This window comes from Jaculus jaculus, chromosome 10, assembly GCF_020740685.1.
Source record: "Jaculus jaculus isolate mJacJac1 chromosome 10, mJacJac1.mat.Y.cur, whole genome shotgun sequence".
NCBI lineage: Eukaryota > Metazoa > Chordata > Mammalia > Rodentia > Dipodidae > Jaculus > Jaculus jaculus.
The window spans coordinates 115,684,348-115,697,208 of record NC_059111.1 but is presented as its reverse complement, the minus strand read 5'-3'; the positions used below and the strand labels follow the sequence as shown (position 1 = coordinate 115,697,208).

At 43.0% G+C, this 12,861-nt stretch overlaps 1 protein-coding gene across 15 annotated transcripts in view; it reads right to left on the bottom strand.

Annotated features, from left to right (window-relative positions):
- The window catches only part of Kmt2c (lysine methyltransferase 2C), a 326,532-nt gene that overhangs the window by 188,607 nt on the left and 125,064 nt on the right, over positions 1–12,861 (bottom strand). For 12 of the 15 annotated variants that reach the window (XM_045160005.1, XM_045160010.1, XM_045160012.1 and 9 more), the window contains exons 3-4: positions 7,114–7,261; positions 1,611–1,808 (exon numbers count right to left, since the gene is read on the bottom strand). In XM_045160005.1, the coding sequence (XP_045015940.1) occupies positions 1,611–1,808; positions 7,114–7,261 (346 nt within the window). The remainder of the gene's footprint in view (positions 1–1,610; positions 1,809–7,113; positions 7,262–12,861) is intronic. The other 3 variants (XM_045160008.1, XM_045160016.1, XM_045160017.1) reach the window with 1 other exon arrangement.

Below are 12,861 nucleotides of genomic sequence, written 5' to 3'. Positions count from 1 at the left end.
AATGGACTTACCATTACTTAACAAGCCTGGTAAGCACTAATTAATTGCATATTAACTTTCATAAAGCTACAGTTATTTTTACACAATTATCTGAGCTCATAAAATTTTTTGTTAAAAATTAGCTTCACTTAGAAAGTAAATGAAGTCTGATTCTATTTCTCAAGACAGAATTTATCTAACTGCCATTATTAAAGACAGAACATAAGGACATAAGACACAGCTGACCCTGTCCATTGTATTTGTTACTTACTGATGGACAATGAAAGTTTCCTGGACTTTTGAAACACAGTTCTTAACATATAAGCACATTACTGACAGCAAAAATAATGGTCTTATATAAGACCTACACTGGCCTTCAAAACTGACTTGGGGCTGAAGAAATGTCTTAGCAGTCAGAGGCACTTGTTTGCAAAGCCTGACAGCCTGGGTTTGATTTCCTAATACCCACCACGTAAAACCAATGCACAAAGTGGCACACAAATCTAGAGTGCATCTGGAGTTCGTTTGCAGTGGCAGGACACCCTCAGTCACTCATTTCCTCTTTCATTCTCTCTCTGCTTGTAAACAAACAAACAGTGAATGAATGAATGAATGAATGAATGAATGAATGAATGAATGAATACGAAAAAAAAGTATGACTGCAAGTACAGCACTGCTAAGCTTCCTTAAATGGTTCCACCTTAAATTCTTTAAAGGAATTGTCTTTCTTGTTATTGTTTAACTTCCTTCTTCAAGGGATTGGCAACAGTTCAAAATCATGAGCCAATCAAATAAGTACAGCAATGCCTTAGTAATTAAATTTGGATATAAGCCAGATAGACGCTTTGATCATTACATCATTACCCTCATCGTGCAGGGCTGGTTAGCCTTCCAAACTGAATTTATTTTAACCCTTTCTCACTGGTTAAGGGAGCTTCTATTCCCTTACCAGCAGAGCCAGACCTTCCACAAACCTAGATGACATATTTTAAAAGCATATTCCACAGGTTTTAGACAACTACAGAGTGCCTGTGAATACAGACATAGATAGAGTTAGAAAGTATTTTATTTTTAAAACAAAGTGTCATCTATAAGGTGGGTAAAAGGGAAGGAAGGAAGAAAGGGTCAGATGAGAGGTAACTATGTAAAGATGAAGAGCTGACAGACCCCATTAACATTCTCTGGAACATACACATATGTAACTGAGAGAAGGAAAAATGAACGAATGATACAAAGGACAGGAACAGTGGAAACAATTCATTTTTCTGTATTTCAAACAAGAGACTGCTGAGAAAGGAATAACTCCCTTGCTATGTTTTACTTTCCATTTATAAATGCCATAAACTCACTTCAAGTTTATGTTCATGTTCTTTACATTTTCATTCCAGTTTTATTAGCACACTGATTTTGTCAGTATGTAATTAAGATAAACTTTTCTAAAATGAGCACGAAATTTTGATAAGAGGACTGTTTCTTGGGATACTAGTGAATCATAAAGTACTACATGAATATAGCAAACAGGAGAAAAGCTGTCTCTACAGCCCCTCACGGAGATGCATAACCATTACAACTCAGATAAAGTTACATCTAGTTTTATTCCATCTCAGCAACTTAAATTCAAAGCTGCTTACTTTCTCTGGCCTCTTTGTTTCCGCGGAGCTGAGGTTTGTATTTTCTCATGGATGCCACTGCTGTTGTCATCAGCGTCCTTGTTATAAGACTGGTTTTTCCAGGGTAATATGAATCCAGGTGTTACTCGGAATTGTCTTAAGTCTCCTTGTCCCAAGGAACTCTTCTCCCCACAGTAACAAAAGGCGCAGAGTTGTTCACTGGTATAATGGAAAGTGAGGAAGGAGGAGAAAATAACTTTATACAGTGTTGCAGTGAATAGACAACATCACACTTGTGCTTTAAAAGTGTATCTTGGTGGAGCCAGGCGTGGTGGCGCACGCCTTTAATACCAGCACTCAGGAGGCACAGGTAGGAGAAATGCCGAGTTCAAGGCTAGCCTGAGACTACACAGTGAATTCCAGGTTAGCCCGGGCTATATGGAGGTGAGGGGTGCATCTTGGAGGTTAAGAGCCTACTGCTAAAGACCCCACATGCTTGGACTGCAGGTCACTAAGAAATCAAACTGGAACTGAGCTAAAAACCTCCTCTGTGAATCAGCTGACAGAAAGCTGGAAAAAGCTACATTGCATACAGCCCAATGGGGGGGGGGGAGTGTCATCAAATGGGGTAAATAGCAGTGAACATTGCAAGCCTCCAAGTGCCAACTGGCATAATAATGGTATGTTTGTTATGGGGGAAACGAACTGCTCTCTAATTAGACTGGAGGCTCGCTCCATGGAAGGGAATACATGCTTGGTACTGAAAACCTAGTCAAAAGCTTTTGGTGGGGGAGATCATGGGCCCTAAGAGAGTAACGCCTGCTGTTGTCTGGCTAAACGCACATACTATGCCCACCAAACTGCTATAAACAATTTTCTTTTGTCTTTTCAGATGGCGGTGACCACTGAGATAACACAAAAGTCATCATGGTGCTGAAAAGAAGTGACAGTTCAACACTGAGACATCTCTAATCACACATTCCAAGGCTCAGGGTCCATTGCAGAAGAGGTGGTGGAAAGAATGTAAGAGCCAAAGGAAGGGTAGAACTGCTTACGTGTGTTCCTCCAGACACAAAATGGCTGGGATAGCCATGACCAAGCAGGGCTTCGTCCTACCTACACAGATCTTCAGCACAGGAAGAAAAAGAGGATGACATCAAAATAAAAGAAACTAATCGGGGAAGGGGGATATGATGGAGAGTGGATTTGTGATGGGGAGAGTGAGGGTGGGGAGGGAATTATGGCTTATTGTCTACAACTATGGAAGCTGTCAACAAAACATTTAAATAAAAATATTTTAAAAATTTTATGGCTGGAAAGAAGGTTTAATGGTTAAGGTACTTGCCTGCCAAGCCAAAGGACCTTGGTTTGATTCCCCAGTGCCCACAAAAGCCAGATGCACAAGGTGGTGCATGCATCTGGAGTTCATTTGCAGTGACTGGAAGCCCATTCTCTCTCCCTCCTTCCCTCCCTCTTTCCCTCTCTCAAACAAATAAATAATTTCTTTTTTTAATTTTAAAGCTGGGTGTAGCAGTGCACCCCTTTAATACCGGCACTTGGGAAGCAAAGGTAGGAGGATCACCATGAGTTCTAGGCCACCCTGAGATTACACAGTGAATTCCAAGTCAGCCTGAGCTAAAATGAGACCCTACCTCGAAAAACTGAAAAAACTTCACTTTCTTTCAAGCATATTAAACATATGACATATATAAGCAAAACATAAGGCCATAAAAAACTTGATGCAACCAATCTGCAGTATGTTCATATGCTAAAGTTTCAGTAAAAATTATTTTTTTAGCCAGGTGTGGTGATGCTTGCCTTTAATTCCAGGTAGAGTTACGAAGATCACTGTGAGTTTGAGGCTAGCCCACAACTAGAGTGCCAGGTCAACCTGGGCTAGAGTGAGACCCTACCTTGGACGGGGGGAACAAAAACAAAATATATTTGGTGCATTCAAAACAATCAAAATCATACAGACAGCATTCTCTGACAATAAATTAGTAAACTAGAATTGGATATCAAGCAACTATTTCTTTAATTTAATTTAATTTTATTTGAGAGCAAAAGACGGGCAGAGAGGGAAGAATGGGCACGCCAGGGCCTCTAGCCACTGCAAATGATTTCCAGGCACATGTGCCACAGTGCATCTGGCTTCCTTGGGCCCTGGGAATCAAACCTGTGTCCTTTGGCTTTGAAGGCAAGCGCCTTAACCGCCAAGCCATATCTCCAGCCCCTGATAATTTTTTTAATATCTGGAATGGTAAGTATAATACTAAGAATCTTTCAATTAAAATATAAATCAATGTAGAATAGAAAGTAAGGCAATGTTTAAAAACAACAACAAGCCAGATTGGTTACGCACACCTTTAATCCCAGCAGTTAGGTGGATCACTGTGAGTTGGTGGCCACCCTGAGACTACATAGTGAATTGAGTCAGCCTGGGCTACAAAGTGAGACCATGCCTTGAGGAAAAGGAAAAAAAGGGGGGTCTGGAAAGATGGCTTAGCAGTTAAGCGCTTACCTGTGAAGCCTAAGGACCCCGGTTCAAGGCTTGATTACCCAGGACCCAAGTTAGCCAGATGCACAAGGGGGCACATGTGTCTGGAGTTCATTTGCGGTGGCTGGAAACCCTGGCACGGCCATTCTCTCCCTTTCCCCCTACCCTCTTTCTTTCTCTCTCAAATAAACAAACAAACAAACAAAAGCATCAAGACAGAAAGTAAATGTGTTCTCTAGGGTCTGGCACAGTTTAAAAACAAACAACAGAAAAAAAAATGGATTAAAGAATCCATAACGCCTTTTATTTTGAAAACAATCGAAGCTCCAGAAACTTCTGAAGAAAAGGAAATGACAGTACAGCGCAGCAGCGCAGCACAGCAGGCACCTATCCACACTCTACCTGAACTCGGGGCTGGAGACCAACATGACCTGCAGACTAGCACAGTAAGCAGTGGCTAGCCAGGGTCTGGGAAGAGCAAGAAACGTGACAGAGAACACTGCACATCCAACGTCCCCTAAAACAGAGCCCTCCTCGGCACATGTGCGAGCAGTGAGAGCACAGTCATGAAACAATGTCAGAAACAAGTGGGCCAGACCAAGCCTTGTAGAAATGAGAAGGACTCTAAATGCTAAGTGTAATATGTTGTTTAGCTGTAATGCCAATAAGACAGCAAAGAACCCTGACCTCCGCTTCAGAATGACTGCTACAATGAATTAGGCTGGACAGAAGAAAACTTCCCAGCATCAGCAACGTCAGTGTCCTTGGAAGCTGAGCTACAATAGTTCTTGGATTGGATATGAAGTATGAGAAAAGACAATCAAGAGGAAACTCCAGTTTTTGACCTAAGTAAGTGACTGGGTAAACATTGGTGCTATTTATGGAAATGGGGAAATCAGGGAGGTGGGGGGTGGGCAGATCTCGAGTAGAGGTGGAGGCAGAATACAGAGCAGTTTGGGGCATTTTGTGGACAAGGTGTAAATATACTTCTAGATGGAAGTGCTCACCAGAGGTAAGAGGCTGGACTTCTGGGAAGGCAGCTCACTGGGAAGGAAATGCATGGCTCAGAAGAACACATGCAAAGTTGACAGATCTGATGCACTTTGCTGGGGATTAAAGAAAGTCCAAGAGCAGACAAGGTAACTAAGAACACCAACATAAAGGCGAAGGGCCTCTAGAGCACCCAGCAAAAGTTAAAATGAGGACTCAGGGGAGCCAACAGCAAAACAAATAGAACATTTCAATGAGATGAGTATTCAGTTATCTAATAATTTCAGTTCAGTCATGGCTTCCAAACACAGCCTAGAATAACACAAGATGTCTACAATGAGCTATACACTGATAACACCCCCGTTTCTTGAGCAATGGGAAGAGAGGAGGAACAACAGGTATCAGATAAATTCTTGCCAGGTGCGCCTTTAATACCAGCACTCAGGAGCCAGAGACAGGAGGATCACCATGAGTTCGAAGCCACCCTGAGACTACATAATGAATTCCAAATCAGCCTGGGTTACAGTGAGACGAGAACAAAAAAAGAAAAAAGTTAATTCTTCCCCGCCTCCCCTACCCAAGATAAGAGTCTCAATTGAGCCCCTTACCTGGAACTCATTCTGTAGCCCCAAACTGGCCTTAAACTCATAGGGCTCCTCCTACCTCCGCCTACCAGGCACTGAGATGAAAGAAGTATGCCACCATGCACAGCTTATTTTCTGGACTAAAACCTAATTCTTATGTTAAATGTTCGTAATTACTTGTTCAGTTGGGAATGGCACATTAATTAATATTCCACTCATCCACAATGACTAGAGCAACACTCTAGCATGTTACCTACAATCACCAAAGTCCAGTCATCTTCTACACCAACTGTTCACAGAGGCATCATTCTCAAATTTAAAGCCACTAAGTAATAAAACACCACCCACTTCCAATACCCGGTCTCCCTGCGTGGTCCACGTGGACAACTCATAGCCCCCACTAAGTGATAAAACACCATCCACTTCCCATACCCAGCTTCCCTGTGTGGTCCACGTGGACAACTCATAGTCCCCACTAAGTGATAAAATGCCATCCACTTCCCATACCCAGCTTCCCTGCCTGGTCCACGTGGACAACTCATAGCCCCCACTAAGTGATAAAATGCCATCCGCTTCCCATACCCGGCTTCCCAGCGTGGTCCACGTGGACAATTCATAGCCCCCCCACTAAGTGATAAAACGCCACCCACTTCCCATACCCAGCTTCCCTGTGTGGTCCACGTGGACAACTCATAGCCCCCAGTAAGTGATAAAACGCCACCCACTTCCCATACCCGGCCTCCCTGCGTGGTCCACGTGGACAACTCATAGCCCCCACTAAGTGATAAAACGCCACCCATTCCCATACCCGGCCTCCCTGCGTGGTCCACGTGGACAACTCATAGCCCCCACTAAGTGATAAAACGCCACCCACTTCCCATATCCAGCCTCCCTGCGTGGTCCACGTGGACAACTCATAGCCCCCAGTAAGTGATAAAATGCCACCCACTTCCCATACCTGGCCTCCCTGCGTGGTCCACGTGGACAACTCATAGCCCACCACTAAGTGATAAAACGCCATCCACTACCCATACCCGGCCTCCCGGTGTGGTCCACGTGGACAATTCATAGCCCCCACTAAGTGATAAGACGCCACCCACTTCCCATACCTGGCTTCCCTGCATGGTCCACGTGGACAACTCATAGCCCCCCACTAAGTGATAAAATGCCATCCACTTCCTATACCTGGCCTCCCTGCGTGGTCCACATGGATAATTCATAGCCCCCCTCTAAGTGATAAAATGCCACCCACTTCCTATACCCGGCCTCCCTATGTAGTCCATGTGGACAATTCAACGCCCTGCCACTAAGTGATAATATGCCATCTACTTCCCATACCCCCGTGTGGTCCACGTGGACAATTCATAGCCCCCCCACTAAGTGATAAGACACCATCCACTTCCCATACCCGGCCTCCCTGTGCAGTCCACGTCCACCTGCTCTTGTAGCTGACCTGCTTTTAGCTTCTACACCGATGGAGATGGAAAGCAGGGAGCCAGTGGAGCCCTCGGACTCGGACAGCTGAAGCGCTGGGGCACACTGTTTGCTGTTGTCCGCTTCTGTTTCCACGTCCTCTTCTGCAGACTGTTCTTTGATTTCTGCTGCACAGCAAACAACAGGAAAGTCATTTTGTGTTTTAACCATTGGTAAATTTAGCTACAATCCATAAACAGTAATGGAAAAGGAATCAAGCAAATGTTAACTTCCTGAATATATGAAAAGTTCATATACATAACTAATGGCAGCTTGTACTTTGCTACTACAAAATAGTTAGGATAGGGCTGGAGAGATGGATTCGCAGTTAAAGCTCTTGCCTGTGAAGCCTAAGGACCCATGTTTGACTCTCCAGATCCCACATTAGCCAGACACACAAAGGTGAGGCAATCGTAAGATCGCACATGCCCACTGGGTGGTGCAAATGTCTAGAATTCTATTGCAATAGCAGATGCCCTGACACACCAATTCATTCTTTCTCCCTTTCAAAAAAAAATTAAGTAGTTAAAATAATGTAAAACATGGCATAGTTTTCTTTGCACCCAAAGCTTTAGTCAAACAGTTGAGAATCTTATTGTCAGGATTACAGTAGTTGATCCAAGAACAAACATATTTCAAAGTGACTCATCTTTTATGTCTCTTCACACTGTATAAGTTAAGTTATATTTAATTTAAAGTAGTCATCATAGGGCTGGAGAGATGGCTTACTAATTAAGGCACTTGCCTGCAAGAGCCAAAGGACCCAGGTTCACTTCTCCAGGACCCATATAAGCCAGATGTACAAGGTGGTGCATGCATCTGGAGTTTGCAGCGGCAGGAAGCCCTGGCCCTTCCATTCTCACTCTTGCTCTCTTCTCTCTCTCTCTCTCTCTCTCTGACACTAATAAATAAAAATTTTAAAAGGCTAAAACAGTCATCATATATTCCAGTTACATGACCCTATCTATGAACCGTCAACCTTCATTTGACAAGACACTGTCTGTCCAGGTCAAGGCAGGTCAGCAGGGCTAGTGTATATGTCTCCCCTCTTTTCTTAGACTAACTTGGCAATGCTTGTCAGAGTTTGAAAGCAAAATGTAAAACACACTGCTGTGGTTGCAGTATCTACCAGGGATCCAACCAACGATCTCATGCAGACATGCGGTGAATGTGTGACTTTGAGGCCAGGGGTAACTGGTGGAGAGACACTCCTGCAGCAGTTAGGCTCATCCAGACACTCTCCCTGAGAATGCTCACGGAAATTCAGCTCATACTATGCCTGAAGGGATCAATGGCCACTCACCTAAAAATAGTCCAAACTTTTTACCCTTCATGGGGTTTTATTTGTTCAAATTATCTGCAGCTCAAAACTGTGGAAACTGCAACTGTCACTTTAATTTTTTTTTCAGTCTATTTTTCTTCAGTATAAAATCTGCAGTGCTACTCAGTCACAAAATGACCCAAAGCCAGAAGGAGGGTATACTAGGAGATAACATGGTCCACAGCCAGTGGCTAACCACTAGAGGGCACATGTGCAGCATAAAGTGGTTACTAACACCATTCTCAGTATTTTAAGTATCTGTGCATTTCATTAAATACTACCTATCATCAATGTGCCTAGCAAAAATAAGCGGGAATACAAAGATACAGTAGGTCTGACCTCTGACTTTATGTAATTTTATTGCACACCCCCACTTTCACTCCTTCTACCACCTCCCACAACTCTTACTTGATCCTAAACAGTTCACTTAAGACAAGGAAAATTTTAAATCAATAGTACAAATGATCTGCTATGCTGAAACTAAAGGCTTGGGGTTGGGAACTTAGCTCAGTGGATGAGCGCCTGCTAGGCAAGTGCAAGGCCCCAGGTTTGGTCCTCAGCACTGAAAGAAAGAAAAGAGAAAAAACAAGGGAACTGAAACTGAAGGTTTAAACCCTAATGATCCAGAATTTGCTTCTGAGCTCAGCAGGGGCTAAAACATTTCCTTGGTAAATTATTTAACCTTACCTGGACTTCAGTAGGCTCCCCATCTAAATAGACAATGCCACTTAATAAAAAGCTGTCCTTGAGGTCAAATAAGACAATGCAGGAATAGTGGAGATAGCTTGATGACTAAAGGTGACTGCTTGTAAAGCCTGCCAGCCTGGGGTTCAGTTCCCCAGCATGCACATAAAGCCAAAGCTAGGTGCACAAAGTGACACAATTGTCTGGTGGCAAGAAATCTGGAGTGGCCATTCACGTACACACATTGAATGAATAAATCAATCAATCAATGAATATGAATATGAATATGAATATGAATATGAATATGAATATGAATATGAATATGAATATGAATATATGAGTGAACAAGAAAAACAGAAAATGTATGAAGAGCAATGAGTCCAAGTATCCACGTGTGGTATTCAGGGTAGGCATATGGTTATTCTGAGTACACGTACTCACACTATGCACTATTCATTTTCTTGCCCATCTCACCTCCTGGTTATCCTCCTCATTCACACTAAGCACACATACTACCATGGGGCTGAAATTTCAGTTCAATAGAAAACATGTTGTTGTTGTATGTATGTATGTATGCATGTCTGTCTGTCTATATGTATTTACTTTGAGGCAGGGTCTTACTCTATTGTCCCAGACTGGCCTCAAACTCACAGTCATCCTCCTACATCAGCCTCCCAAGTGCTGGGATTAGGGGCTTAAAGCACCATACTCAGCTCTAATATCTTTCTAACTCTTGATGTGGGACCACAAAATATTACATTGTATTTGGGGAAGTAATAAGAAATAGAGTATGTTCAATAAATCCTGCCTTCTAATATCTCTTTAGAATATAAATATTTATTTTATTCATTCATCGATTCATTTTAAGAGTAAGGGTCTGGGCAGAAGTATCCTGAGGGAGTGGATAATGCTGTATCCAGAAGCCACAGACTTACAAGAAAATTTCAGTGCCAGGGGCAGGATACCATCCAATGAGTTGTTAGTCAGGAAAGACATGAATGCCCCCAAAATATTACAGGATATTGTCAAGGCTCTTGGTTGCCTACCAGAACTAGATGATAAGACCTTATTACTGAAAACACCATGTGCTTGGGCTGCAGGTCACTGAGCAATCAAGCTGGAGCTGAGCTGGAAGCCTCCTCCCTGATGACTATCTGTCAAGATGCTGGAAACAGCTAAGCAGCCTGTTGGGATAGAACAGTCTTAAACAGCAGTGAACCCTGCAAGCTTTATGGCTGGACAGCAAGCCACACATGCCAAATGATGTAATGGTAGCACATCTGTTCTGGGGGAAACCAACTGCTCTCAGATTGGATTTAAGACCTGCTGGGAGGGAGGGAGGGAATTCATGTGAGGTACTAAAACCCTACTCAAAATCTTATGGCTGGGAGGTTATAAGCCCTAGGGGAGGAAACTACTATTGTTGTCTGGCTAAATAGATATATTATGCTCAACAAACTGCCCTCTAAATGCTTATATTTATATCATATATTAATGGTGCTCTCACTTTTGGTTAGAGGAGGTTCTCTTTTCAGATGGCGGTGACCACTGGGGAAAATCAAAACTCATCAAAGTGCTGAGAAGAAGTGACAGTGGAGCACAAAATGAGACATCTCCATCACATACTCCAAGGCTCAGGGACCACTGTAGGAAAGGTGGTGGTAAAAAGAGAAGGGGAGGATTGCTCACAGTACTATCTTCCAGACACTCAGTGGCCTTAATATTCCTAGCCTCACAGTGGCTGATGATGCCTACACAAGACTTGCATAATAGAAGAGGAAAAGAAGACATCCAAATAGAAGAGAGACTACTTGGGAAGAAGAAGGGATTCAGTGGAGGGGGGTAGAGGAGGTAGGAACAGGGAGGGGTGATGGGAGAAGATTATGATCACAGTATATTATCTATATGTATGGAGGTTGTCAGTAAGAAGCCTTTTAAAATGAAGTTATAACCAGGCATGGTGGCTCACGCCTTTAATCCCAGCACTTGGGAGACAGAGGTAGGAGGATTGCTGTGAGTTTGAGGCCACCCTGAGACTCCATAGTGAATTCCAGGTCAGCCTGGGCTAGAGTGAGACCCTACCTCGAAAAACCAAAAATAAAATAAAATAAAATAAAATGAAGTTATGTTCTCATCACATTATAATATTACATGTAACCCAAAGTAGTATCATTTAACCTCATTATAGCCATTGTTAAATTCAAAACCAGGTTTTCCCCACCCACCCAAAGTAGGATTTCACTGTAGCCCAGACTGACCTGGAATTCACTATGTTGACTCAGGATGGCCTTGAACCCACAGCGATCCTCCTACCTCTGCCTCCCAGGTACTGGGATTAAAGGCGTGCACCACCATGCCTGGCTAGGTTTCATAATTTTAACATTGCCTGGCATGGTAGCAAATACCATTAATCCCCAAAATAGGATTATTGTGAATTCAAGGCCAGCCGTGGGCTACAGAATTCTAGCCTGAGCTAGAGTAAGATTCTGCTTCGAAAAAAGAAAAAGCATAATTTCAGCATAGAGATGATTGCAATCCTATGAATTTTATTTTATTCATTTAAACAGGTTAGTCTGAAAAGAGTTCATGAACTTAATGTGGCTGTCAAAGGGGTCAATGGCACAGAAGAGGCTGAGAATCCCTTTCTTTATGTACCCATCACCAAATGTGCCTGTGATCTGCAGGAATGGGCACAGTGTTTTATAAAGCAGAGGCTATCGCAAAACTGCAGTGATATTCAATAATTATTTCATTCATTTGTTAATTTCATATTAAATATAAGACAACAAATTAGATAGACAAGAGAACTATAAAAATGTTTATTAATTTATTTATTAGCAGAGAGAGGAGATTAGAGAGATAACAAATGAACTCCAAAAAATACTCCACTACTGTGGATCTGGCTTTACGTGGGTACTGGAAAATCAAACCTGGGTCCTCAGGCTTTTCAGGCAATTGCCTTAACCGCTGAGTCATCTCTCCAGTCCAAGAAATATTACAGTTTCAATGAACTAATATTTACTACTTATATTAGCCAATGATGCCATTTATTATCTATAATTACTAAAAAGAAAATGCCAGACATGCTGGCACACGCAAAATCCCAGAACCTGGGAGGCAGAGGTAGGAGGATCGCTGTGAGTTTGAGGCCACCCCGAGACTGCACAGTGAATTCCAGGTCAGCCTGAGCTAGAGTGAGACCCTACCTTGAAAAGCCCCCCAAAAAAAGAAAAAAGCCAGGCGTGACATCACATGACTTTAATCCCAGCACTCAGGAGGAAGAAGTAGGAGGGCCCCCATGAGTTCAAGGACAGCCTAGACTACAGAGTGAGTTCCACTTAAGCCTGGGCTAGAATGAGACCCTACCTTGTGTGTGTTGGGGGAGGGGGGGCGAATGTCTCCCTCTGAGCTTGGGTCAAAGAGAATACAATTTTTTTCCTTCTGTGACTTCCTCTAATTCTACAGAATGGTAGTACTTTTCATGTTTCCTGCATAGGAAAATTGCAGAAGAAATCATCTAACAAATGATGCAATCATGCCCTTTCCTCCTTCTGTGTTTTTTTTAAAAATATTTTTATTTGGGCTGGAGAGATGGCTTAGCGGTTAAGCGCTTGCCTGTGAAGCCTAAGGACCCCGGTTCGAGGCTCGGTTCCCCAGGACCCACGTTAGCCAGATGCACAAGGGGGGCGCACGCATCTGGAGTTCGTTTGCATTGGCTGGAGG